Genomic DNA, 25,877 nt, shown 5'->3' with positions numbered 1-25,877 from the left:
ATTTATACATATAATATATTTAATATATTTATTTATATTATATATAAAATATATTTTATAAAACAAATATATTTAATATATATGTATTCCACACACACGCATATATATATATCACTTAACAAATTTATATTAGTGAATTCTTGATTACAATGAAGTATCAAAAAATGTAATGTTTTTATAATCAGTATAGATTGATCTTTTATATGTTCTCATTATTATTATAGCAGAAACAGTTCAAGAGCTTCGGATTTGCTTACAACATGCAATTGATGCTATGCGTTCTACAGAAACTCCAGTTACTGCAATTGCATCAGGAAGTGAATTGTTTTTGCGTTTTATCACATTAGCAACATTAGATACTCCTGTAAGAATATTAATATTTAGATTTTTTTTGGTGCTATTTACATCTTTAATATATATAAATAAAATCTATATTAACAATAAATTATAGAATACATTCATCTTTTAATATTTATTTTTATTATGGAATTTATCTATTTTATTGATGTCTATATGCTTTTAATTAGTCATTTGCAGAATGTAAAGGAATTATGCTGGACAGAGGCAAAGTATTTTATGAAAAATTAGTTGCGGCACGAGGAAAAGTAGCTAAAGTAGCAGCACATTTTATTACTGATGGTTCGGTAAGAATAAATATTCAAGAATATATAAAATATTTTTAATTATTCTTTTTCTATTACTTTATATTTTATTAGACAATACTAACACACTCAAAATCAAGAGTTGTGCTGCAAGCAATGAAGGAGGCTGCTGCAAGTAATAAAACATTTGAAGTATATGTCACATCATCATCTCCCGATAATATTGGGTATGTGCAAGTCTTTTTTATATAAGATATACTATTTTTTTATTGCCTCTATGATAAGCTTTAATTTGTTTTATCTTTATTTTTCAAGCAGAGAAGAGATGTGCCAAAGTTTAACAAAGTTAGGAATATCATGTACAATGATACTGGATTCTGCAGTAGGATATGTGATGGAACAAGTGGATATGGTGATGGTTGGAGCAGAAGGTGTTGCAGAAAGTGGTGGTGTAATTAATAAGGTATGTAATGATTCAAAATGACAATGTGTATAATTCTTTAAAAATAATCATTAGAGATTTCTTTAAAAATATTTCTCTTTTTTTATAGATAGGTACATATACTATGGCAATATGTGCAAAAGAAGTAAAGAAACCATTTTACGTATTGACAGAAAGCTTTAAATTTGCGAGAATTTATCCTTTGAACCAAGTAGATTTACCTGATGAATTTAAGGTAAATTATTGTCTATTTATATTGTGATTTAATTTTAATTAAAAATAATGCGAGAGATTTGATGTATGTCTGCCTAAAATATGGAATATTATTATTGTAGTATACATCCAGTACTCTAAATAATAATTTGAAGAAGGAACATCCTTTAGTGGATTATACTCCGCCTCACTACATTAGCCTGTTATTCACCGACCTGGGAATTTTAACGCCTTCGGCTGTTAGCGACGAACTCATTAAATTGTATTTATAATTTAAAAAATGTTTTTCGAACAAATGGTGAGTCTTAAATTTTGCAATTTTCGTGATATGACACAAGAATATCATGTATATGTGTGTAATTCATTGAGAGAATTTCTCATCTTTTCTAGAAGATGTAAAGAGAGAGATTAAGTTGACTGGAAATACAGAAATATACTTTTATAAAAGACCGATATGTATACAGTCTTTATTAATTTATTATTGTTATTACAGCAACATTGAGTATTTGTATATGGAAACAAGATATATGTCTTTCGTTAAATTGCACACATTGTGATAACAAGTAATAAACTATATCTATATACGTGAATTATATTCAATTATATTAGTTCTAACATTAGAATGGATCTCTTTATATTATAGAATCTTATAGCTATTCGTAAAGATTACTTATTACAATGCGTGCAATGTATAACATTGTCATTTAAACAAGTGGGAAAAGTAGAGCATCTAAATTATAAAAATATCAACTTATTAACATTGAATGCTATAGCATTTAAATTTTATATTTAAATTTATAACACAAATGATATACATACACGCATTTATGTTTTATTTTCAGTTCAATCGTATATTGCACAGCAATAATGAGATATAAAATTACTCATTGGAAGAGTTCTTATAATTAAGATACTATATCGTAAATTGCTTAATTCGTTTTTTTCTGTTTATATAAAACTAAAGTATTCTTTGAAAACTTAAAATCAGTAACAAGTGGTCTTTTTTCATTTTCACATATTTCTTTTCAATGACATTTCATACTACAAATTTTTTTAAGTATTTATCCACCATTTAATTTTTATATATTTATATATATGAATATATATAAGTAAAAGTTTAATTGAAATTGATATTGCATATCAATTTTTTGATATCGTCAATACATTTTTTGAGTGGAACTTAATTTACATAAATATTATGATTTTATACATAACTAAACGAGTAACATTGGTCAAGATGCATATGCAACATAATTATATATTTAAAAATATAGTTAAATATGGTAAAACTTTCATATTATTGGAAATTACAAGAAATATGTATAGAATCGCGAGAACTGTATATTTTATACATATATATAATGATTTATGATGTTTTCTCGCTATGATTTCCATGAAAAACAATAAATTTACAATAAATATACAAATGGAAGATGTCCCATTTATTTATCCCAATATGCATTTCTGTAAAATTTAATTGTATATATAACATTAATTGTATTTATATAAAAAAAAAAAAAAATACTACACTATCATTAAAGAGAACATACAGATGACATATATATATATATTCAAATATACTATAGGAAAGTGACCAACACTTGGTGTAAGGATAAGCTGAATTATAATGTGTATGTGTGTGTGTGTGGACGGAAAAATATATAATAAATTATAAAACATATTAATTAAACATATATTGCGAAAAAACATAACCAATGGCATTCACATCGACGCGATTTCGCAATGACGTATAATAATGGCAATTTAATGTGTTTTTTATGCTAGTATATCTATACCATGGATATATCTTAGTATATCCATGATATATATACATACGTATACATATATATACTTACAGAATAAAATACAGTTTGGTTGTGAGCATTTCATACTTTTAAAACCTGTATCTTTTAGATATCAACTTGAATTTCATATAATTCGTAAATTATACAAAATAAGTGTCGGGAAACTATAGCATAGGGAAACTATATGCCCACATAAAATATTTTTAATATAATACTCATAGATATGCTTGAGATAGCCTTTCAACCACGGTGAATATTTGATCGAAATGCGGTCGTTTCTCTGGTTCGTACTCCCAACACCGCAGCATCAATCGATAGATCTCTTCGGGTGTTCCATCCGGAGCTGGCATTCGATATCCTAATGTAATCATTCGGCATAAATTGCCAAAATAATCAATTATGAATATAAAAAATATAGTAATACATATCAAGCGACGCGGTAGCGTCGCGACGCCAAATATATAAAAATTGATATTGATCTGTAATTAATTATTTATCGATTTCTGTTATTTCTTCTCTCACCTGCATCTATCTTGTCGCGTGCTTGCTTGTTGGACATACCGCTATATGGATTGCCGCCTTTGGAAAATATTTCCCATATTAGAATTCCATAACTCCACACATCGCAAAGCGATGTATATTTACCTGAAACAGTAATAAAGTATCAGAGCAACAATAAAATGTCTGACATTATCGAAAATTAAGAAAAGCTTACCGAAATTCAAGGCCTCTGGTGCAGTCCACTTAATGGGAATTTGTTTCATACCCTCTGAGACTGTATATTCTTCCTCCTCTCTTGACATTCCAAAATCAGAGATTTTGACTATGCACTCGTATCCTAAAAAAATATCGCAGTCAAATATTATATTTATCGTCGAACTTGCTGGATTTAATGATTCCTGAATGATTTAAATATAATTTTTATTTACCTACGAGACAATTGCGAGCGGCTAAATCTCTATGAATGCAATACTTAGATTCTAAGTAGCTCATGCCAGCTGCAGCATCCTTGCACATACGCAATTGCTCCCGCTGGGTTATTGTACTGGCATTCTTCCGTAAATGCGTAAGTAACGAACCACCTAAAGTTAGCGCTATTAATATTGGTAATAGCATGGATTGGTATATATGTATTACGAATTTTTAATTGTAATACAATAGCACGATGTCCATGTTAACATAGTAATGCTATAACAATATAACAATAATATTATCAGCTTACCAGGCACCAGTTCCATCACGATCATAATCGGCTGTTTTTGAACGCAGATACCAATCAATTTGACTATGTTCGGATGATCATATTGCTTCAATATTCTCCCTTCTTGCAAAAATTTGCGTTTCTGTTCGTCCGGTAACGTTATTTTGCACGTTTTCACGGCTACTTCAGTCTTACAAGTCTTCAGTTGCGCCTTGTAAACATCCCCAAAATTTCCCTATAATTCACATCGCATTATATCACAATGTATAATCGGCACTGCACCTCGCTAAAGTATAGCTATTGTATCAGCTTACTCACTCGACCTATTTTCTCCAAAAGGATGACATCATCGTTATTAAGCTCCCATCGCTCGCGCAATATTGGCGTTTTAAGAATAGCACCAGATCGACTAGTCACCGGCAAGCCGGATAGCCACTGATGCCTGATTAGTTCTTGAATAGATGGAAATGTGGGTCCTTCAAATCTATAGTGACCCTATAATTAATATACTTATATATAATATATTCTTTTTTCGAAAGAACTCATATCACATTTATATTTATGTTTGTTCTCACCTCTGTAGTTTGTACGATAAAATGCTTGTGCCCGTCCCAACAAACGGATAAAACTATCTGACATTCATCATTTCTCATTGTTTCGCGTACTAAAAAGTCTCCTTCGTTAACAAGTAATCTTACGACTTCTTCTCTCGGTAGCACTCCGTGAAACCATTCCTCCTCTATAAGATCGCCGTTATTTTTTTGGTTGTTAATTAAATGCGACGGTACCTACAGATAAGTTTAATTTGCCAAAATAAGTATTAATAAAAAAATATGAACGATGTAATTATGTTTGTAATTTTAATCACTGCATATATATTTTTATATTTGCAACATATTTCTATATATAAATATAAGTGTGCACAAACATTAGTATAAAAACATTCATTTGCATACTCTCATGCTGAAATTCTCATGCTTTATTAATAAAAAAGCATAATAATTTAACTGCACATAAATGATATTCATATTATACATATATATTCATGCAATACTTTCTAGTTGTAATAACTCATGTAAATAATTTCAAACAATATGTAAATTGTGGTAGCAAAACAATTATCTTCATATGGGCTTTGAATTAATCTTTGTGATGATAAAAAAAAAGTATCAAATGGGAAATTTTAATACTATCTATGTCTGCATGATAGTATATCATTATATAAAAATTCACTATAGAACCGAAACTGGAAGAAATGTGTTATGTTGTTATGGGAAGTCTATATTTTATTAGACGATACAAGACATATCAAACATCTTATCGCTTTGTGCCACTCAATACAGGAAACGTACACGCGAGTACTCAGATAACACACAAATAAAGTGTAACACATACAACAGGGGGGATATTATTGTCTGCTTTGGCTGTAGGCCCTTCGCTATTTGCCCTAATTAGTCCGTTTTTTGAATCATTAATTGCTGGCAAGGATTTAAAAGGTGATTTTAATATTGTCATAAATCGTTGATTTCTCCTTAATGTGAACAGACCACTGTCTACAACTCTCTTTCTCTGTAAAGTATCAAATCTAACTAATTTTAGGTAACTTAGTGTTCAATAAGAAAGACTAATTAAATCTAATAATATCTTTTTCTGTATTAATTATGTTATAGATTACAAAATAATTTTCCGACTTTCGAATATTGAGAGAGATCTGATTATGACAAAAATATTGATATCAAGAATTGAGTTACAAGAACATGATACACTTTATATATTACATTTATTAAAATTAACAAAATTTATTTCTTTTTCTTGTTAATTAATAAAGAAAAAAGAAAAGAAATTATGCTTTACTCACTTTATTAATTGTAGGTGAATCAGTGAAAGAACCTTCTACAGAGAGGTCGCAACCCGGAGGTAATTCTTCACAGCCTAATTCATTAAGCGCACTCCTAATGGCTTCCACCTGTCTTTGTAATTTTTTCTCCTGACAACGTAATTTCAGTTCTTCCCTTTCGCGAGAATAGTCCAAAACTAAAATCCTAGCACAGAATATACAAAAATGTGCTTAAACGGATTTATAATTAGAAAATAAGAAATTTAATGATAATAAAAAATGGGGCGTTAATATATTATAAAAATTATATGGTTTATATACTTAGAATCACTATTATTTTCTTGCAAAAATTGAGGACTCTGTCGATTTTGTTGTGTGGTCTTGAGAGAAGCTTCGAGTTCCGTAAGACGAGTTCTCAACCAATCTATAGTTAGATTATCTACAGTCAACTTATTTGGCAATAATTTCCCTGAGGTATCATCCACAAGATTCTCGTCAAACGTGAATCTGATTGGAGATGCTGGCCTAGTTCTGCATTAATATTAGAATATTCTGATAAAGGTATATGAACATTTTAGATATAAAAATAATTATAAAGTCAGATATATACTTATGCTTTCCAATAAAATCTCTATACTCTTCGATAGGCTTAATACTGTCAACTATCTTTTGCACTCGTACATGGATCTCCAGAAATTTCTCTGTTGTAAAATCCGAGTATCTTACAATATCCTGAAGTACTCCTTTCCTGAAAAGAGAATTATTTTAAATATTATATACAAAAGTAATAATCATTAATTTTTATAATAAAATCTTTACCTTCTCCATTTCTAATCGTATGCAAATAAAAAAATCAAGAAAGAATGTTAAAATCTCGCTTGTAAATAATAGTAGAAATAATAGAGTACTTTGTTAATGTCGTCTCTATAAAGTTGGTATCTCATTTTGAAAAATCGAAAGTTTTATCAACAGTTCTGTTTGCCCAAATAGTTTACCCCAAATAGTTCTACAGTTCCTGATAGGTTTCAGAAATATAGTTCCGGCGAAATACCTAAAAAAATCACATCTTGAAAATATGAAGTGCCAACTTCCCGCACCACAACATGCGAGAAATGTCATTTAAACCATCGTATCTTATAGTTCTCAAAGAGTTCTACAGTTTTTGATATATTTTAATAATAGTTCCGATCGCTAAATATTTTTAAAAACATTTTTGATTTGGAAGCTGGCACCTCATCTTTTGTTAAAAGTGGCCAGAACTTTTTCATTTTTGATTTTATAGCTTCGGACCAAATGCGGTGTCAGTGGTAAGATTAAAAAATTGTTTAAAAATATTTAAAGACCAAAATTATTGTTAAAACTTATCAAAACGGTTAGAACTCTGCTAGAACTGTCGAAAAAACGATGGAAATAGCTAACATTCTACAGTTCTCGAAAATGTGATACCAGCGTTAAGATTAAAAAATTGTTTAAAAATATTTAAAGGCCGAACTATTGTTAAACTAGAACTATTGTTAAATTTTATTAAAATTAGAATTATAGATTAGAACTCTGCTGGAACTGTCGAGAATTATTGAAAAACCGATGGAAATAACTAGCACTCTATACTTCTCGAAAATACGGTGCCAGCGCTAATTGTAAGATTAAAAAATTGTTTAAAGGAAATTTCTAAATCCCTAAGAGGATGAAATTTTTTTCGGAATTCTGGAATTCTGATGAGAGTTTTATTTGCATCCCGAAAAGTTCTATCGATTATTACTAAGGCCTGAAGCTAAAACCAAAAATGCAAAAGTTCTAGCCACTTTTAATGGAAGATAAGATGCCAGCTCTCAAATCAAAAATCTTTTTAAAAATATTTAGTGATTGGAACTATTGTTAAAATGTATCAGGAACTATAGAACTCTTCGAGAACTATAAGATACGATGGTTTAAATGACATTTCTCGCATATTGTGGTGCCATAGAAAGTTGGCACCTCATATTTTCAAGATGTGATTTTTTTAGGTATGTCGCCGAAACTCTTTCTGAAACCTATCAGGAATTGTAGAATTATATGGGATGCAAACAGAACTGTTGATAAAACTTTCGATTTTTGGAAATGAGGTGCCAACTTCACAGAGACATTAATGTCCTAGTTCATGCAAAGACTATTTTTAATAAAATGTAACTCACCACGAAGTTATAAATTCTTGGTGAATAGCTTGTTGCCGATGAAGCAAACTTGGCAAATAACAGGTTCTTAAATCATGTTCGCATTCTGTCACAGCACCTAGTAATAATACGTATTCATTGTGCGTTAGATGAAGTTTCCTGCATGCCTTTTGATATTTTTCCCTTACTTCATCTAATTTGCGACCACCCCGGCCAGCTAAAAAAGTTGTATTAGTGTATCATTATCTTTATTACACAAATATAACTCTGAAATAATTCAGAGCAATCTTGAATATAACACTTACACTTGACATAATATTCTTCAAATCGCGACCTCATTGACTTATACATTTCCAGATTCTTTTGATACTCTAGTTTTTTCTTAGTTACATCATCTGTCAACTTGAAAATGATATGCAATATAAGACATTAAACAATATTAATCAAACAATAAATTAAAAAGAATCATATAAATAAAAAAACCAAAATTTACCCAAATTTCTCTTATTCATATTTTATTGTTGGTCTAAATTTTTTATTTACCTGTTGAAACTGATTAGTCAGCCAGGCCTGCTCCTCTTGATAAAGCTTTCTGGCCCTTCTCCTTTCCGAATACAATGTATTCAACTGATCCACAACATTTTCAATATTGTCTGCCTGTTGTTTAATCAATTTAGCTGTCTGATCGATAGAGTCCATAATGTCTCTCCAGCTCTATACAACATATTTTTCTACAGATACCAGATACCCAGCGACTGACACCAGTCAAATTACAAACACACAAATAAACTGTTACCTGCACTATGAGACTGCCAACAAGATCTTCGCTGCGCTCAATTTTCTTCCCTTGGACGATAAGCGAGGAAACAGTAGAAGCGTATTCTCTATCGGACTTGACCTTCATTGTAAGGCATCTTCGCATCGTCTCCAGAAGCTTGATCTCGGCATCCTGGCGAGCCAGTAGCGCCTCGTGCGATGCCTGGCCCTGCAGGCTCGTGGAAAAGCCCATCTTCGTGGACGTTGCAAATAAACGTACGGCAATTATCAGCAGCGGCGCGGTGCGTTTAACGACGACGCATTCTTAGCTTCGTCAGAGAACGGGATATTCCGTATTTGATCAGCGGATATTCTGACATTTAGATTTTCGGACTCGGTGCTCCCTGGACGACGTGTCCGGGATCGTTACATGACCGCCAGTAACGACGTGCTACCGTTACACGGCCGCGTCCTCGCGCAGCTATGAGATCAACATTTATATTTATACCAGTCTCCCGAAATCGTGCGGAAAAATTCACCTTTACCAGAGCAGCAAAATACCGCCATTGGATACGTCGCACGATGATGTCGATCAAGGAAGTCCGTGATGGACGATGGATTGGGTAGATTCCGCCGTCACTTCGTCAAACGTCAAACCTACATTCGTTCGCAACGCGCGACACGACACGTCGAGTCAATTGCATGTCAGTCGCGTACACCGAACATCCCGTACCGTCGTTCTCCGTCGTTGAAATATCGATAACATTTACGTTGACTGAGGAATTTATAAACGTGTGGATGAGAAAAAAATTTCCCATCGTATGTATAATAAAATTATATAATATATATATAGTAAAGTTTTCTTTAAAATTTCCTTTGTATGACGATTGTTTTCAACAAACTTCAATAAAGTTTAACAAATATTTAAATACTCATAAGTTAACGGAGCTTTGCTCAACGCTAAAATGAAAATAAAAATGCCATTTCAGTGCGTTTTGAATTTAATTTTAAACACCGTTACATACATACGTCACACACTTGACTGCGGTGATTTTCCATCGGTCTTTCATCGCGCAAACGCCAAATGAGTATCGGCCCTACTTTCTACGCTACTCCGTCTGTATTCTGTATTACGAGAAAAACCGAGCGCGGAAAGGGGTTTGTCTAGTTCATTCGAGGGCACGGATCTTCCATTCGATACCGCAACAATGAAAATGCAGGGAACGTCTTTGACTAGCTTGAAAAAACATCCAGCTGTGAGATTCGTACATGATTAGTGCACGCGCGATTCATCGCACATTCAATATATTTTCTTCTGTCTCTCTCTTTTCTTATTTTCCTGAATGATTTAAATATAATTTTTATTTACCTACGAGACAATTGCGAGCGGCTAAATCTCTATGAATGCAATACTTAGATTCTAAGTAGCTCATGCCAGCTGCAGCATCCTTGCACATACGCAATTGCTCCCGCTGGGTTATTGTACTGGCATTCTTCCGTAAATGCGTAAGTAACGAACCACCTAAAGTTAGCGCTATTAATATTGGTAATAGCATGGATTGGTATATATGTATTACGAATTTTTAATTGTAATACAATAGCACGATGTCCATGTTAACATAGTAATGCTATAACAATATAACAATAATATTATCAGCTTACCAGGCACCAGTTCCATCACGATCATAATCGGCTGTTTTTGAACGCAGATACCAATCAATTTGACTATGTTCGGATGATCATATTGCTTCAATATTCTTCCTTCTTGCAAAAATTTGCGTTTCTGTTCGTCCGGTAACGTTATTTTGCACGTTTTCACGGCTACTTCAGTCTTACAAGTCTTCAGTTGCGCCTTGTAAACATCCCCAAAATTTCCCTATAATTCACATCGCATTATATCACAATGTATAATCGGCACTGCACCTCGCTAAAGTATAGCTATTGTATCAGCTTACTCACTCGACCTATTTTCTCCAAAAGGATGACATCATCGTTATTAAGCTCCCATCGCTCGCGCAATATTGGCGTTTTAAGAATAGCACCAGATCGACTAGTCACCGGCAAGCCGGATAGCCACTGATGCCTGATTAGTTCTTGAATAGATGGAAATGTGGGTCCTTCAAATCTATAGTGACCCTATAATTAATATACTTATATATAATATATTCTTTTTTCGAAAGAACTCATATCACATTTATATTTATGTTTGTTCTCACCTCTGTAGTTTGTACGATAAAATGCTTGTGCCCGTCCCAACAAACGGATAAAACTATCTGACATTCATCATTTCTCATTGTTTCGCGTACTAAAAAGTCTCCTTCGTTAACAAGTAATCTTACGACTTCTTCTCTCGGTAGCACTCCGTGAAACCATTCCTCCTCTATAAGATCGCCGTTATTTTTTTGGTTGTTAATTAAATGCGACGGTACCTACAGATAAGTTTAATTTGCCAAAATAAGTATTAATAAAAAAATATGAACGATGTAATTATGTTTGTAATTTTAATCACTGCATATATATTTTTATATTTGCAACATATTTCTATATATAAATATAAGTGTGCACAAACATTAGTATAAAAACATTCATTTGCATACTCTCATGCTGAAATTCTCATGCTTTATTAATAAAAAAGCATAATAATTTAACTGCACATAAATGATATTTATATTATACATATATATTAATGCAATACTTTCTAGTTGTAATAACTCATGTAAATAATTTCAAACAATATGTAAATTGTGGTAGCAAAACAATTATCTTCATATGGGCTTTGAATTAATCTTTGTGATGATAAAAAAAAAAGTATCAAATGGGAAATTTTAATACTATCTATGTCTGCATGATAGTATATCATTATATAAAAATTCACTATAGAACCGAAACTGGAAGAAATGTGTTATGTTGTTATGGGAAGTCTATATTTTATTAGACGATACAAGACATATCAAACATCTTATCGCTTTGTGCCACTCAATACAGGAAACGTACACGCGAGTACTCAGATAACACACAAATAAAGTGTAACACATACAACAGGGGGGATATTATTGTCTGCTTTGGCTGTAGGCCCTTCGCTATTTGCCCTAATTAGTCCGTTTTTTGAATCATTAATTGCTGGCAAGGATTTAAAAGGTGATTTTAATATTGTCATAAATCGTTGATTTCTCCTTAATGTGAACAGACCACTGTCTACAACTCTCTTTCTCTGTAAAGTATCAAATCTAACTAATTTTAGGTAACTTAGTGTTCAATAAGAAAGACTAATTAAATCTAATAATATCTTTTTCTGTATTAATTATGTTATAGATTACAAAATAATTTTCCGACTTTCGAATATTGAGAGAGATCTGATTATGACAAAAATATTGATATCAAGAATTGAGTTACAAGAACATGATACACTTTATATATTACATTTATTAAAATTAACAAAATTTATTTCTTTTTCTTGTTAATTAATAAAGAAAAAAGAAAAGAAATTATGCTTTACTCACTTTATTAATTGTAGGTGAATCAGTGAAAGAACCTTCTACAGAGAGGTCGCAACCCGGAGGTAATTCTTCACAGCCTAATTCATTAAGCGCACTCCTAATGGCTTCCACCTGTCTTTGTAATTTTTTCTCCTGACAACGTAATTTCAGTTCTTCCCTTTCGCGAGAATAGTCCAAAACTAAAATCCTAGCACAGAATATACAAAAATGTGCTTAAACGGATTTATAATTAGAAAATAAGAAATTTAATGATAATAAAAAATGGGGCGTTAATATATTATAAAAATTATATGGTTTATATACTTAGAATCACTATTATTTTCTTGCAAAAATTGAGGACTCTGTCGATTTTGTTGTGTGGTCTTGAGAGAAGCTTCGAGTTCCGTAAGACGAGTTCTCAACCAATCTATAGTTAGATTATCTACAGTCAACTTATTTGGCAATAATTTCCCTGAGGTATCATCCACAAGATTCTCGTCAAACGTGAATCTGATTGGAGATGCTGGCCTAGTTCTGCATTAATATTAGAATATTCTGATAAAGGTATATGAACATTTTAGATATAAAAATAATTATAAAGTCAGATATATACTTATGCTTTCCAATAAAATCTCTATACTCTTCGATAGGCTTAATACTGTCAACTATCTTTTGCACTCGTACATGGATCTCCAGAAATTTCTCTGTTGTAAAATCCGAGTATCTTACAATATCCTGAAGTACTCCTTTCCTGAAAAGAGAATTATTTTAAATATTATATACAAAAGTAATAATCATTAATTTTTATAATAAAATCTTTACCTTCTCCATTTCTAATCGTATGCAAATAAAAAAATCAAGAAAGAATGTTAAAATCTCGCTTGTAAATAATAGTAGAAATAATAGAGTACTTTGTTAATGTCGTCTCTATAAAGTTGGTATCTCATTTTGAAAAATCGAAAGTTTTATCAACAGTTCTGTTTGCCCAAATAGTTTACCCCAAATAGTTCTACAGTTCCTGATAGGTTTCAGAAATATAGTTCCGGCGAAATACCTAAAAAAATCACATCTTGAAAATATGAAGTGCCAACTTCCCGCACCACAACATGCGAGAAATGTCATTTAAACCATCGTATCTTATAGTTCTCAAAGAGTTCTACAGTTTTTGATATATTTTAATAATAGTTCCGATCGCTAAATATTTTTAAAAACATTTTTGATTTGGAAGCTGGCACCTCATCTTTTGTTAAAAGTGGCCAGAACTTTTTCATTTTTGATTTTATAGCTTCGGACCAAATGCGGTGTCAGTGGTAAGATTAAAAAATTGTTTAAAAATATTTAAAGACCAAAATTATTGTTAAAACTTATCAAAACGGTTAGAACTCTGCTAGAACTGTCGAAAAAACGATGGAAATAGCTAACATTCTACAGTTCTCGAAAATGTGATACCAGCGTTAAGATTAAAAAATTGTTTAAAAATATTTAAAGACCAAAATTATTGTTAAAACTTATCAAAACGGTTAGAACTCTGCTAGAACTGTCGAAAAAACGATGGAAATAGCTAACATTCTACAGTTCTCGAAAATGTGATACCAGCGTTAAGATTAAAAAATTGTTTAAAAATATTTAAAGACCAAAATTATTGTTAAAACTTATCAAAACGGTTAGAACTCTGCTAGAACTGTCGAAAAAACGATGGAAATAGCTAACATTCTACAGTTCTCGAAAATGTGATACCAGCGTTAAGATTAAAAAATTGTTTAAAAATATTTAAAGACCAAAATTATTGTTAAAACTTATCAAAACGGTTAGAACTCTGCTAGAACTGTCGAAAAAACGATGGAAATAGCTAACATTCTACAGTTCTCGAAAATGTGATACCAGCGTTAAGATTAAAAAATTGTTTAAAAATATTTAAAGGCCGAACTATTGTTAAACTAGAACTATTGTTAAATTTTATTAAAATTAGAATTATAGATTAGAACTCTGCTGGAACTGTCGAGAATTATTGAAAAACCGATGGAAATAACTAGCACTCTATACTTCTCGAAAATACGGTGCCAGCGCTAATTGTAAGATTAAAAAATTGTTTAAAGGAAATTTCTAAATCCCTAAGAGGATGAAATTTTTTTCGGAATTCTGGAATTCTGATGAGAGTTTTATTTGCATCCCGAAAAGTTCTATCGATTATTACTAAGGCCTGAAGCTAAAACCAAAAATGCAAAAGTTCTAGCCACTTTTAATGGAAGATAAGATGCCAGCTCTCAAATCAAAAATCTTTTTAAAAATATTTAGTGATTGGAACTATTGTTAAAATGTATCAGGAACTATAGAACTCTTCGAGAACTATAAGATACGATGGTTTAAATGACATTTCTCGCATATTGTGGTGCCATAGAAAGTTGGCACCTCATATTTTCAAGATGTGATTTTTTTAGGTATGTCGCCGAAACTCTTTCTGAAACCTATCAGGAATTGTAGAATTATATGGGATGCAAACAGAACTGTTGATAAAACTTTCGATTTTTGGAAATGAGGTGCCAACTTCACAGAGACATTAATGTCCTAGTTCATGCAAAGACTATTTTTAATAAAATGTAACTCACCACGAAGTTATAAATTCTTGGTGAATAGCTTGTTGCCGATGAAGCAAACTTGGCAAATAACAGGTTCTTAAATCATGTTCGCATTCTGTCACAGCACCTAGTAATAATACGTATTCATTGTGCGTTAGATGAAGTTTCCTGCATGCCTTTTGATATTTTTCCCTTACTTCATCTAATTTGCGACCACCCCGGCCAGCTAAAAAAGTTGTATTAGTGTATCATTATCTTTATTACACAAATATAACTCTGAAATAATTCAGAGCAATCTTGAATATAACACTTACACTTGACATAATATTCTTCAAATCGCGACCTCATTGACTTATACATTTCCAGATTCTTTTGATACTCTAGTTTTTTCTTAGTTACATCATCTGTCAACTTGAAAATGATATGCAATATAAGACATTAAACAATATTAATCAAACAATAAATTAAAAAGAATCATATAAATAAAAAAACCAAAATTTACCCAAATTTCTCTTATTCATATTTTATTGTTGGTCTAAATTTTTTATTTACCTGTTGAAACTGATTAGTCAGCCAGGCCTGCTCCTCTTGATAAAGCTTTCTGGCCCTTCTCCTTTCCGAATACAATGTATTCAACTGATCCACAACATTTTCAATATTGTCTGCCTGTTGTTTAATCAATTTAGCTGTCTGATCGATAGAGTCCATAATGTCTCTCCAGCTCTATACAACATATTTTTCTACAGATACCAGATACCCAGCGACTGACACCAGTCAAATTACAAACACACAAATAAACTGTTACCTGCACTATGAGACTGCCAACAAGATCTTCGCTGCGCTCAATTTTCTTCCCTTGGACGATAAGCGAGGAAACAGTAGAAGCGTATTCTCTATCGGACTTGACCTTCATTGTAAGGCATCTTCGCATCGTCTCCAGAAGCTTGATCTCGGCATCCTGGCGAGCCAGTAGCGCCTCGTGCGATGCCTGGCCCTGCAGGCTCGTGGAAAAGCCCATCTTCGTGGACGTTGCAAATAAACGTACGGCAATTATCAGCAGCGGCGCGGTGCGTTTAACGACGACGCATTCTTAGCTTCGTCAGAGAACGGGATATTCCGTATTTGATCAGCGGATATTCTGACATTTAGATTTTCGGACTCGGTGCTCCCTGGACGACGTGTCCGGGATCGTTACATGACCGCCAGTAACGACGTGCTACCGTTACACGGCCGCGTCCTCGCGCAGCTATGAGATCAACATTTATATTTATACCAGTCTCCCGAAATCGTGCGGAAAAATTCACCTTTACCAGAGCAGCAAAATACCGCCATTGGATACGTCGCACGATGATGTCGATCAAGGAAGTCCGTGATGGACGATGGATTGGGTAGATTCCGCCGTCACTTCGTCAAACGTCAAACCTACATTCGTTCGCAACGCGCGACACGACACGTCGAGTCAATTGCATGTCAGTCGCGTACACCGAACATCCCGTACCGTCGTTCTCCGTCGTTGAAATATCGATAACATTTACGTTGACTGAGGAATTTATAAACGTGTGGATGAGAAAAAAATTTCCCATCGTATGTATAATAAAATTATATAATATATATATAGTAAAGTTTTCTTTAAAATTTCCTTTGTATGACGATTGTTTTCAACAAACTTCAATAAAGTTTAACAAATATTTAAATACTCATAAGTTAACGGAGCTTTGCTCAACGCTAAAATGAAAATAAAAATGCCATTTCAGTGCGTTTTGAATTTAATTTTAAACACCGTTACATACATACGTCACACACTTGACTGCGGTGATTTTCGATCGGTCTTTCATCGCGCAAACGCCAAATGAGTATCGGCCCTACTTTCTACGCTACTCCGTCTGTATTCTGTATTACGAGAAAAACCGAGCGCGGAAAGGGGTTTGTCTAGTTCATTCGAGGGCACGGATCTTCCATTCGATACCGCAACAATGAAAATGCAGGGAACGTCTTTGACTAGCTTGAAAAAACATCCAGCTGTGAGATTCGTACATGATTAGTGCACGCGCGATTCATCGCACATTCAATATATTTTCTTCTGTCTCTCTTTTCTTATTTCAGCTTCTACCACTGTACTTCTGTATAGGATTAGGAGGAGCTATGGCAGTTTTTTACACGTTACGTTTGGCGGTTCGCAGTCCTGACGTCTCCTGGGCGAATAAAAAGGAGTCCGAGCCGTGGAATGAATATAAAGAGAAACAATATAAGGTAACGAGAGTGATAATCATAGTTTGTCTCGATTGTAACAATTTTGGATTTTGAGTTGCTGTGAACAAAGTTACTGTACATACTCATGTTTATCTTACTTTTTTTTTTACAGTTTTACGCTCCACAAACGGATTACAAAAACCTTAAAAGTCCAGCACCTGAATATTGAGCTGTGACATGTAAACTAGTATTTGTTGTAGGAATAAATTGTTATAAAATACTACCTCTAAGTACCTTATCTCTAAGCTATGTTCTTGTGACAAAGCGATAAGAATGCAGCAATCTTAAATTATTTCTTAAAAAGAAGAAGAATTCATTATTATTAAATGTACATTATGTAATATAATTTTAAATATAGAGAGAAGGCTTAATATTTAATAAAATAGTAATCTGCATATCTCGTACAATTGGTATTAATGAAGAAAACAAGTTTTATTTTGTTTTTGCGAAAATAATTTTCTCACAATAACAAAATACACCAATAGAGTATTATTTTATAATTCATTTATTTATTAGTCATTTATTATAGTCCTTTATTAGTTATTTATTTTATTAAAATTTTAATAGTATTGCTTTTACAAAAAGTTTTTGCCTTTAAATCTTTACACAAGTGAATCTATAAAAACACATATTTATTACAAGAAAACTTTATTACACAACATAGCAAAAAAAAAAAAAAAATTAATTAGGAAACATTAAATTGTATTTAAGAATATAATTATTCTAGTATAAAAGATCATTCTTTAAGTATTTGATAATTATATATACAATTTGATACATTCAAATACAATCTTTGAATGCATGAATTATTCTGTACTTATTTTTACATCTTAATAACAAGATCTGTACCAATATATTTTGGTAAATTAAGATTATATTGTGACTCTAGCTTTTTAGGCACAAATCGTCCACCCAAATAATGAAATCTTCCTTCAAATTTTGATGCACACATCTTTGGTGCCGTTAAAGATATTAACATTTGTGGTTTTATGCCACCTTCTTCTGGTGGACCATTCTCAACATCCCAACCTGATGGTATATCTATACTGCAAATAGGAATAGTTGTATCTTTTAACATATCAATAATGCGGACAAATGGTTCTCTCACTGGTGGTTTGAAACTGAATCCAAGCAGAGCGTCTATTACAATTGCATATTCTTGCAAAATTGTGGAATCTGTCGCTTCCTCTATACGTTGATTTTGTAGTATAGGAATATCATTCTCGATGCATTGATGTAACAATCTCTCATATAATACATTACTTGTCCGTTTTGGATAATAAATTTCTGGTGAATATCCAAAATGTTTCAAGTGTCTGGCACAGACAAGGCCATCACCACCATTGTTGCCTGGCCCACAACATACTAGCACTTTATTCAAGTTTCCAAACAATGGGTAAGATTTTGCAATTGCAACAGCGCAACTTTGTCCAGCCAATTCCATCAATTGATCAACGCTGAATTTATATTTTTCGAACAAATCTTTATCAATATTAATAGCTTCCAATTGATTCAAATATTTCACCATCTTACTGTATTTTCTTCTCGTAAGTGGAATGAATGATTTATTGGTCTGAGAAGACCTTATCCGTTTCAAATTCTGTAGTTTTAAAATGAATGGTAAAAATCGTAGCATTTATTAACGAGTAAACTCGTAATGCAATATTGACTAGCCAATTCCAGCTGATTCAAGAAACGAAATGTCATAAATCATAAATCCATCAAACCATCGATCATGTGGCATTTGACACGCTGTTTAATTCTTTATCTAAAATCCTATCTCATTATTTTATTAATTCATGGTTATGATATGGCAACCATACATGAACGCCTTTAGGGGTGCGTTCAAAAATCCTACCCGTGGGGGAAAGTAAAAAAGATTTCTTTGTCCTGAATCCTGATTGGTCAATTCAATGCTACTTTACCCTACGGATAGGATTTTCGAACGCATCCTAGAACTATATTTTAGAACGAGTACTGTCAAGTGGCGAACGCTAATAGGTCGTAGTTATTATTCTTTCTAAAGTTAGCTCATCCGGAACGACTAGTTGACACTAACGACTGACAAGTTATACTTGTAGCCATGAACGGTACTTTTACTGTCACTTTCAATATGTCAGAACGATAAAATTTATCTCTATTTTCTAATGACGTTCTTGTAAATCGTCTATAAGTTGCACCACCATGATTTCTACAGCCCCATTTGTTTCGTTATTTCTCTTCTTGCTCAACGCTCAGGCAGGTCCTGTGTCTCCACACCCAAAGTTGTTAGTCGTTTCTTACGATGCGTTCAGGTAAGGCGAATGAGATATAGATATCTTTATATGTGTACACACACACACACACACACACACACACACATATATATATATATATAATGCTTTTTTCTTTCTCTTTCTCTCTACTAAACATATATTTTGAATCAAAACTATTACTATATTGTCAACTTTATGTCTTATGTTTCATTTCAGTTTAAAATAAAGATTAATGATTATGACAGATCCATTATGTCCCTAATCATTCATTCATGTTTCTGAAGAATGAGGTTCTAGAAAGAGAGGAGAGACGTGTGGAGTTGAAATATCAGAGTTGCACTTATGTTATATAAGTATATCAAGATTCTCATTTATTTTAAGGTTCTTATGCAACCGATATTTACAAAACGTTAATTGACGATCGAAGTTGAATAGTAAAGATTGATTTTTTTACGAAGAACTTTGACACCGGAGTTAATATCTAACCTCTCTGCGCATGTTTTCTTTCTATTTATTAATTCGCATTTATCTATGAATCAAAATTGTTGCAACTTTGCATAAAATTATAATTTGCAGAGATACAATATTTTTAGCGATAAATAATAACCAATATATCTGATAACATTGATACAAGATTAAGAGGAAAGGAGAGAGAGCTCTCCCTCTTCCATTATGTAATACATATTATATATATGAATATCAAACATTTTTTTTTATGAATTTCTATTATCTTTCGTTCATGCAGCAATTCTGTTAAATCGTTGTATAAATATTTACAATGGTCTCAGCGTGGGAAGATTTTTATGCAACGCATCCACCTCCTCAGGATTTGGAGCAGAGTGAAAATGCTCTAAAGGAATTTACCAAAAAGCATTTAGACAAGGGCAATAAAGTAGTACTAGTGACGGTGAGATTGTAAAATTTAATATTACTCAGTTAGTAACCAATTTTTTGTGATATTTTCTTTCTTGGATGTTACAGAGTGGAGGTACAACTGTACCCTTAGAACATAACACAGTGAGATTTGTAGATAACTTTAGTGCAGGCACAAGAGGATCCGTTTCGGCAGAATACTTTTTGGAGCATGGATATGCAGTTATTTTTATGTATAGGTAATACAGAGATATTACATATATTTTATATAATAGAAATTAATATGTGATACAAGCGATATTATATAAAAAAATATTTCTTTATGTATTCACAGAGTTAAATCATTGGAACCATTTTCAAGACATTTCACTGGACAAAAGTTTTTAGACTTGCTTCAAATATCGGATAATAATAATGAGACTCCTGTTATCACAGGTAAGCATATAATATATATAAAAATCAATCATAGGTAATCATATAAAAAATTTGATGTAATTGATAAACATAGTATATTCATGTTTGCAGTTTCACCAGAATATACACAGAAGGTAGCAATAGTACTGCGAAAATATAGAGAAGCATTTATTCAAAGAAAATTGCTACAACTCACTTTCACAACTGTTGCTGAATATCTCTGGCTGCTCCGATCTGCTTGCCAAGTATTAGCACCTCTGGAAAACAGAGCCATTCTATATTTAACAGCAGCAGTCTCGGATTTTTACATTCCCTCTAATGAAATGGTGAACATATAAACAAATTCATATTTCACATTATTTTTAAATATAAAATATATTATACTATTTAATAATGAATATATTCTACTATATAATAGTGAATTCTTTTTTCAGTCAGTCCATAAAATTCATTCAAGTGGACCACCAACTATATCTCTTCAATTAGTACCAAAGATATTAGCTCCATTAGTTAGTTTATGGGTACCAAAAGCATTTGTAGTCTCTTTTAAATTGGAAACTGATGAAAGCTTGCTAATTTCTAAGGCGAGAAATGCTCTTGACAAATATCACCATAATGTAAGTAATTATTATGAATATATATATTAAGAGTTTTTTCTCCAAGATATATTTGAATCTTGATGGAGATTTTTTTTTTCAGCTTGTAATAGCAAACATGTTGCAAACTAGAAAGCAACAAGTGATAATTGTAAGCAGAGAGACTGATTATATTCTATCTCTTACAAACGATCAATTAAATAATGGTGACGAGATTGAACAATTAATTGTAAGTGACATTGTTGAAAAACATACAAAGTTTATATGGTCTAAAAAAGTTAATTAATTGAATAACTTTAGCCAAATATTTAATTTAAAATATTAGGTTTTATATTAAATGCATTTTAAATATCTTATAATTACATAAGTTTTGGTAATAATGGGATATTCAGATTTAGTATGTATATATATACATACATACATACATGCATGTATATATTTAAGTGTATAGACTTCAATTATAGATATGGATATTTTGTACAACAAATATTTTACATTCACATTTTTGTACAGATTATGACACGCATAAGTAAAGACTTAGAACATAATTGATATTGATTAAAACGAGAGACATACTGTAATAATTATCTATTAAAATAACTATTTACCATTTTATTGATCATATAAATTATCTTATGAATATTGTTTATTGATTTATGGAATTGTTTTACATTGTGTTTATATCATCTAAATTCTGTGTGTATATATACACATACACATATAATTTAGATGACATAATATACAGGGTGTATCTGAAATGATGCACTAAACTTTAGGAGCATATTCTAGAGGTCAAAATAAGTCTTTTTTTCCTATGAACATGGGTCCACAAATGAACCCTCCTCCGAGCCCCTAAAGTTTGGGGAAAAAATAAAAAATTGGCTGTATTTCAGTCGATGGCAACAGGATTATATGCGGAAACACATGGGGTTGTAGATAACGAATTTTATGATCCAGTCGTTCACAATGTTACAAAATATTCATACAAGTTATATCATTATGATAACAGTATTCTTCCTATTTGGGTATGTAGAGAGATAGTAATTATTATTATATTTAGTATATTTTGAATATATTTTTATGTCTAATATATGTTCTATTAATGTATAATGTATAGACGGTAAATGAAAAAAAAGGCAGGCATAGTGGTACAATGATGTGGCCAGGTTCTGTGTTTGAGTATCAAGGAACATCGCCTACCTTTGCACAGGTGTGCATATTATGGAACAATATAATGAAATTTTATAAGAATATAGAGATTATATTAACAAGCAAATATTTCAGCCATTTAATGATACAATTTCATGGAAAGACAGGGTTGACACATTAATATCATGGTTTGTACATCCCACAAACCCAATAAATCTGGGAATATTGTACATCGAGGAACCAGATTACCACGGTCATGCTGTAGGGATTAATAGTCCTGAATTTAATGAAATTCTAAAAAAGCTGGACAATATTACAAGATATATGCATGATAAAATTGATCATTATGGCTTGACAGATCTTAATGTAATACACTTAAGCGATCATGGCATGGCATCGGTTACAATGGAAAGAATAATTAATTTAGCAAATTATATAAATGCTAGCGATTATACATTTGTAGGAACTTCTCCAGGATTACATATTTTCCCAAATCCTGGTAAAGTTGTTTTATAATACATGTGAGTTATGTAGAATTAATATTTATATGTTATTATATATTTTTTAAAATATTCTGTCTAGGAAAAGAAGAGTTGATTTATGAGAAATTAAAGTTTGCTGCAGAAAAAACGAGCACGTTTAAAGTATATAAAAAAGAAGATATTCCGAAAAAATATCATTACGGCAATAATACTCGTATAGGACCTATTTTCGTCATAGCCGAAGTCGGATATGCATTTCAAAATCTTTATGATGCTATAGAATATTATAAAAAGAAATTTAATATTACGGGTATAATTTTGTATTGTTTATTCTATTTAATTTATTGCTGTATCATTGTGTATTATTATTGTTAATGTTCAACCTATTATAGTCCCATGATGAATGGTACTATTCTCTTTTAGTTAACAATCAGACAGAATTTGGACTGCATGGTTACAACAATGAAGCTATGGAGATGCATCCCTTTTTCTTTGCTAATGGTCCTGCTTTTATACCAGGATGTAAATTAGAGCCTTTTAATAACACAGACTTATTTCCTCTATTTTGTAAAATACTTGACTTGAGCTGTCCCATGGTTAATGGTACTTTATCTCATTTAACAAAGTGCCTTAGAACACGATCGAAAGATGTATCGGTATCTATATATAGAAAACCTAGAATACTATGTAAGTATTCATTTTTTAATACAATTATATAAATTTTCTCTTAGATTGTAACATTATGTTAACATTAGTTGCAGGTATGATAATCGTTGCAATATTACTAGGAATTACAGTACAGGCGATAATATTTTATAGGAAAAAACGAAGATTAGCGCATGGTTATAGGTAAATAATATATGATAAATATTAATACAAACTAGAATATTCTTAATCTGAAAGTTTTGAAAAAATTTGAATTTTTCTTTCTCTCTTTTTCTAAATAAATTTCTTAGTATTTTATTTTATTTAAACTGACGAATGTGTACAGCATTAAGAAGATTTAGTAACAAAATTATCTTAATTTTGCAGAAAATCGTATTATACACTGGGCGAATAATATTTTATGATTGATAATAAATATGGTATTATTTATATTTTGATCATTAATTAATGACATATGTAAGAAATACAATATATGTGTGTGTGTGTATATACACATACAATACATAGTTAATTAATTTTTAATCTCCTTATGTAAACTTTATGTTTATATATTTTTATGTATAAAAACATGTTACTAGTTCAAAGATATCAAATCTGACTAATCTAGGTGCTTAGCAATATAGTGTAATACAGAATTCTTAGATATTTAAAATTTTAAGATTTTGCTCAATCGCATAAGACAGAAACACATAAAAAATTAATGGTTTTTCCTCTCCTTGGTATTTATGATATAACTAAAGCAACTATGATATTATAACATTTGCGTAATCTTATTATTGTAAATGTATATATATATATATAATAAATATTTCTGAATGAATATATCTTAATATTAATATCAATCAACTTTTATTTCTGGAATGATACTGGATGAATCAAATTTAACAGCTTTGAGATGAGAGTTCAATTCCTCATTTATGAAAAAATTTTGCTTTCAAATAAATGTATAATTTTTAAAAAGAGAGAAAAAGATATTTATATATCGTATGCTCTATCTTATTTACTTCTTTTCTCTAATTAATTATTTCATATTTTCCAAGCAAGCTATGTCACAAAATAAAAAAAAAGTATCGCAACAAAAACATTATATCTTACCTTACATGAAGGATTAAGTATTTCATTTTTTTTTCTCTTCCACACATATTTAATTACGCGACTATCTTATTATCGGCCGAATCCCTTTAAAAAACCGATCACGAGCAAGATATATAAATTAAAACAATTTGCATTAAATTATTTCCCACGAAAGTTTTTATGATATTTATTACGAAATCTCTTGGCACATAAATGCAATAAAAAATATTTCCCTGTTTGATCCCCGCTCCTACGTTAACGACGATATAATTGTCGTACAACAGCTTTCTCTAAAGCGCAGGCAATGTTCCAAGAAAGTTTTGAAATTGCGCAAATTGCGTTACGGTTGATTTCGAAACAGCCAACTATATTTTGCAATGTCGTTCTTTGTTAAATTAATTCAGTATTAATAATAAAAGTATTATGCAACAAATAAATATATCAATTTATATATTACAATTAATATAATAAATAATATAATAATTTAAATTATTGTACTATATACACGTTTTTTAAATAGAAGTACGTAAACGATTATATATATACGCACGCCTTTTCTGAATAAAAACAGGACGTTCTGTAACACCTTTTCTGTAGATCTCCAAGCTTCGAGATTATATAAATACGATATGGAAGGAGAGTCCATGAAAACTGCACAAGCCTAGATCTAGAACTGCATCTAAATAAAACATATGTGTAACATTGATATACCTATATACATTTAAGATATTTCCAGTGTATAAAATTGATTACACATGCACGATGACTCACATATTGAATTATTTATAGAATGTTTAATGATTAATCTACTTAACAAAAGCATTACATATATAATTGCTATTTATAATAAAATCGGCGGGCATGAAAATATTTTATGTTATAATTTCACTTTCTGCAGACGCAACAAATGACTTAAAAGATTTAGTGATTTATTTACAACTTAAATAAACTTATTTATATATCAATGAATTTATTTACTATTGTAAATGCGATTTTATTTTAATTGCTAATTATTATTCCTGATCACAATTGTGGTATGATATATATATATATATATATA

General features: G+C 31.2%; 7 protein-coding genes across 17 annotated transcripts in view; 4 read left to right on the top strand and 3 right to left on the bottom strand.

Annotated features, from left to right (window-relative positions):
- The window catches only part of LOC115245120 (translation initiation factor eIF-2B subunit alpha), an 11,655-nt gene extending 8,876 nt beyond the window's left edge, over window positions 1-2,779 (top strand). The window contains exons 3-9 of one of the 3 annotated variants that reach the window (XM_029823243.1): window positions 225-364; window positions 528-644; window positions 717-829; window positions 918-1,065; window positions 1,154-1,279; window positions 1,380-1,555; window positions 2,100-2,779. In XM_029823243.1, coding sequence (XP_029679103.1) covers window positions 225-364; window positions 528-644; window positions 717-829; window positions 918-1,065; window positions 1,154-1,279; window positions 1,380-1,529 — 794 coding nt within the window. In that variant the 3' untranslated portion in view covers window positions 1,530-1,555; window positions 2,100-2,779. Of the gene's footprint in view, window positions 1-224; window positions 365-527; window positions 645-716; window positions 830-917; window positions 1,066-1,153; window positions 1,280-1,379 lie in introns of all 3 variants that reach the window. The other 2 variants (XM_029823241.1, XM_029823244.1) reach the window with 2 other exon arrangements.
- A 159-nt stretch (window positions 2,780-2,938) lies between these two features.
- Window positions 2,939-9,672, bottom strand: LOC115245111 (tyrosine-protein kinase Fer-like). Of its 4 annotated transcripts, none has more exons than XM_029823223.1 (16): window positions 9,546-9,672; window positions 9,047-9,487; window positions 8,794-8,964; window positions 8,556-8,652; window positions 8,272-8,467; window positions 6,711-6,848; window positions 6,422-6,631; window positions 6,122-6,305; window positions 5,659-5,832; window positions 4,839-5,051; window positions 4,582-4,758; window positions 4,285-4,498; window positions 3,992-4,144; window positions 3,778-3,900; window positions 3,585-3,707; window positions 2,939-3,420 (listed from the first exon to the last, which is right to left on the bottom strand). In XM_029823223.1, the coding sequence occupies exons 2-16, from the start codon at window positions 9,257-9,259 to the stop codon at window positions 3,278-3,280; spliced, it is 2,529 nt and encodes an 842-aa protein (XP_029679083.1). In that variant the 5' UTR covers window positions 9,260-9,487; window positions 9,546-9,672; the 3' UTR covers window positions 2,939-3,277. The 4 variants fall into 4 exon arrangements, with proteins under 4 accessions (XP_029679083.1, XP_029679085.1, XP_029679086.1 ...); XM_029823225.1 differs by having other exon boundaries at window positions 9,552-9,670; XM_029823226.1 differs by lacking the exon at window positions 5,659-5,832 and having other exon boundaries at window positions 9,047-9,598.
- A 676-nt stretch (window positions 9,673-10,348) lies between these two features.
- LOC115245113 (tyrosine-protein kinase Fer-like) lies at window positions 10,349-16,640 on the bottom strand. 3 transcript variants are annotated; one of them, XM_029823229.1, is made up of 13 exons: window positions 16,363-16,640; window positions 15,864-16,304; window positions 15,611-15,781; window positions 15,373-15,469; window positions 15,089-15,284; window positions 13,096-13,233; window positions 12,807-13,016; window positions 12,507-12,690; window positions 12,044-12,217; window positions 11,223-11,435; window positions 10,966-11,142; window positions 10,669-10,882; window positions 10,349-10,528 (listed from the first exon to the last, which is right to left on the bottom strand). In XM_029823229.1, the coding sequence occupies exons 2-13, from the start codon at window positions 16,074-16,076 to the stop codon at window positions 10,368-10,370; spliced, it is 2,148 nt and encodes a 715-aa protein (XP_029679089.1). In that variant the 5' UTR covers window positions 16,077-16,304; window positions 16,363-16,640; the 3' UTR covers window positions 10,349-10,367. The 3 variants fall into 3 exon arrangements, with proteins under 3 accessions (XP_029679089.1, XP_029679090.1, XP_029679091.1); XM_029823230.1 differs by having other exon boundaries at window positions 16,369-16,640; XM_029823231.1 differs by lacking the exon at window positions 12,044-12,217 and having other exon boundaries at window positions 15,864-16,640.
- A 232-nt stretch (window positions 16,641-16,872) lies between these two features.
- On the top strand, window positions 16,873-17,743 carry LOC115245124 (cytochrome c oxidase subunit NDUFA4). Its single transcript, XM_029823247.1, has 3 exons — window positions 16,873-17,079; window positions 17,162-17,308; window positions 17,421-17,743. The coding sequence occupies exons 1-3, from the start codon at window positions 17,032-17,034 to the stop codon at window positions 17,475-17,477; spliced, it is 252 nt and encodes an 83-aa protein (XP_029679107.1). The 5' UTR covers window positions 16,873-17,031; the 3' UTR covers window positions 17,478-17,743.
- Window positions 17,744-17,927: 184 nt separating this feature from the next.
- Window positions 17,928-19,107, bottom strand: LOC115245121 (NAD(P)H-hydrate epimerase). The gene has a single exon (XM_029823245.1). The coding sequence runs from the start codon at window positions 18,942-18,944 to the stop codon at window positions 18,132-18,134; it is 813 nt and encodes a 270-aa protein (XP_029679105.1). The 5' UTR covers window positions 18,945-19,107; the 3' UTR covers window positions 17,928-18,131.
- A 567-nt stretch (window positions 19,108-19,674) lies between these two features.
- LOC115245119 (phosphopantothenate--cysteine ligase) lies at window positions 19,675-22,317 on the top strand. 4 transcript variants are annotated; one of them, XM_029823237.1, is made up of 7 exons: window positions 19,675-19,944; window positions 20,309-20,470; window positions 20,545-20,675; window positions 20,771-20,871; window positions 20,962-21,176; window positions 21,285-21,467; window positions 21,550-22,317. In XM_029823237.1, the coding sequence occupies exons 2-7, from the start codon at window positions 20,342-20,344 to the stop codon at window positions 21,730-21,732; spliced, it is 942 nt and encodes a 313-aa protein (XP_029679097.1). In that variant the 5' UTR covers window positions 19,675-19,944; window positions 20,309-20,341; the 3' UTR covers window positions 21,733-22,317. The 4 variants fall into 4 exon arrangements, with proteins under 4 accessions (XP_029679097.1, XP_029679099.1, XP_029679100.1 ...); XM_029823239.1 differs by having other exon boundaries at window positions 19,837-19,916; XM_029823240.1 differs by lacking the exon at window positions 19,675-19,944 and adding an exon at window positions 19,982-19,997.
- Window positions 22,318-22,341: 24 nt separating this feature from the next.
- LOC115245117 (ectonucleotide pyrophosphatase/phosphodiesterase family member 5-like) lies at window positions 22,342-24,214 on the top strand. Its single transcript, XM_029823234.1, has 7 exons — window positions 22,342-22,471; window positions 22,564-22,656; window positions 22,731-23,094; window positions 23,178-23,387; window positions 23,501-23,764; window positions 23,833-23,926; window positions 24,110-24,214. The coding sequence occupies exons 1-7, from the start codon at window positions 22,343-22,345 to the stop codon at window positions 24,135-24,137; spliced, it is 1,182 nt and encodes a 393-aa protein (XP_029679094.1). The 5' UTR covers window position 22,342; the 3' UTR covers window positions 24,138-24,214.
- Window positions 24,215-25,877: the final 1,663 nt, after the last annotated feature.

This window comes from Formica exsecta, unplaced genomic scaffold (genome assembly GCF_003651465.1).
Source record: "Formica exsecta isolate Colony F162 unplaced genomic scaffold, ASM365146v1 scaffold915, whole genome shotgun sequence".
NCBI classification, from domain to species: domain Eukaryota; kingdom Metazoa; phylum Arthropoda; class Insecta; order Hymenoptera; family Formicidae; genus Formica; species Formica exsecta.
This window is presented reverse-complemented; position numbering and strand designations above follow the sequence as displayed.

Bases quoted from the DNA above. Each gene is read 5' to 3' on its own strand.
- LOC115245121 (XM_029823245.1), bottom strand. From the start codon at position 18,944: ATGCTACGATTTTTACCATTCATTTTAAAACTACAGAATTTGAAACGG.
- LOC115245117 (XM_029823234.1), top strand. From the start codon at position 22,343: ATGGCAACAGGATTATATGCGGAAACACATGGGGTTGTAGATAACGAA. The intron at 23,388-23,500 runs GTATAATTTTGT...ATTCTCTTTTAG, and splicing joins AAAGAAATTTAATATTACGG to TTAACAATCAGACAGAATTT. The intron at 23,765-23,832 runs GTAAGTATTCAT...TGTTAACATTAG, and splicing joins TAGAAAACCTAGAATACTAT to TTGCAGGTATGATAATCGTT.
- LOC115245113 (XM_029823229.1), bottom strand. From the start codon at position 16,076: ATGGGCTTTTCCACGAGCCTGCAGGGCCAGGCATCGCACGAGGCGCTA. The intron at 11,143-11,222 runs GTGAGAACAAAC...TATTAATTATAG, and splicing joins TTATCGTACAAACTACAGAG to GGTCACTATAGATTTGAAGG. The intron at 10,883-10,965 runs GTGAGTAAGCTG...TGTGAATTATAG, and splicing joins TTTTGGAGAAAATAGGTCGA to GGAAATTTTGGGGATGTTTA.
- LOC115245119 (XM_029823237.1), top strand. From the start codon at position 20,342: ATGGTCTCAGCGTGGGAAGATTTTTATGCAACGCATCCACCTCCTCAG. The intron at 20,471-20,544 runs GTGAGATTGTAA...TGGATGTTACAG, and splicing joins ATAAAGTAGTACTAGTGACG to AGTGGAGGTACAACTGTACC. The intron at 21,468-21,549 runs GTAAGTAATTAT...TTTTTTTTTCAG, and splicing joins TTGACAAATATCACCATAAT to CTTGTAATAGCAAACATGTT.
- LOC115245124 (XM_029823247.1), top strand. From the start codon at position 17,032: ATGAAAATGCAGGGAACGTCTTTGACTAGCTTGAAAAAACATCCAGCT. The intron at 17,080-17,161 runs GTGAGATTCGTA...TTCTTATTTCAG, and splicing joins GCTTGAAAAAACATCCAGCT to CTTCTACCACTGTACTTCTG. The intron at 17,309-17,420 runs GTAACGAGAGTG...TTTTTTTTACAG, and splicing joins ATAAAGAGAAACAATATAAG to TTTTACGCTCCACAAACGGA.
- LOC115245111 (XM_029823223.1), bottom strand. From the start codon at position 9,259: ATGGGCTTTTCCACGAGCCTGCAGGGCCAGGCATCGCACGAGGCGCTA. The intron at 6,849-8,271 runs GTGAGTTACATT...TTCTCTTTTCAG, and splicing joins CAAGAATTTATAACTTCGTG to GAAAGGAGTACTTCAGGATA. The intron at 5,833-6,121 runs GTGAGTAAAGCA...GATACTTTACAG, and splicing joins ATTCACCTACAATTAATAAA to AGAAAGAGAGTTGTAGACAG.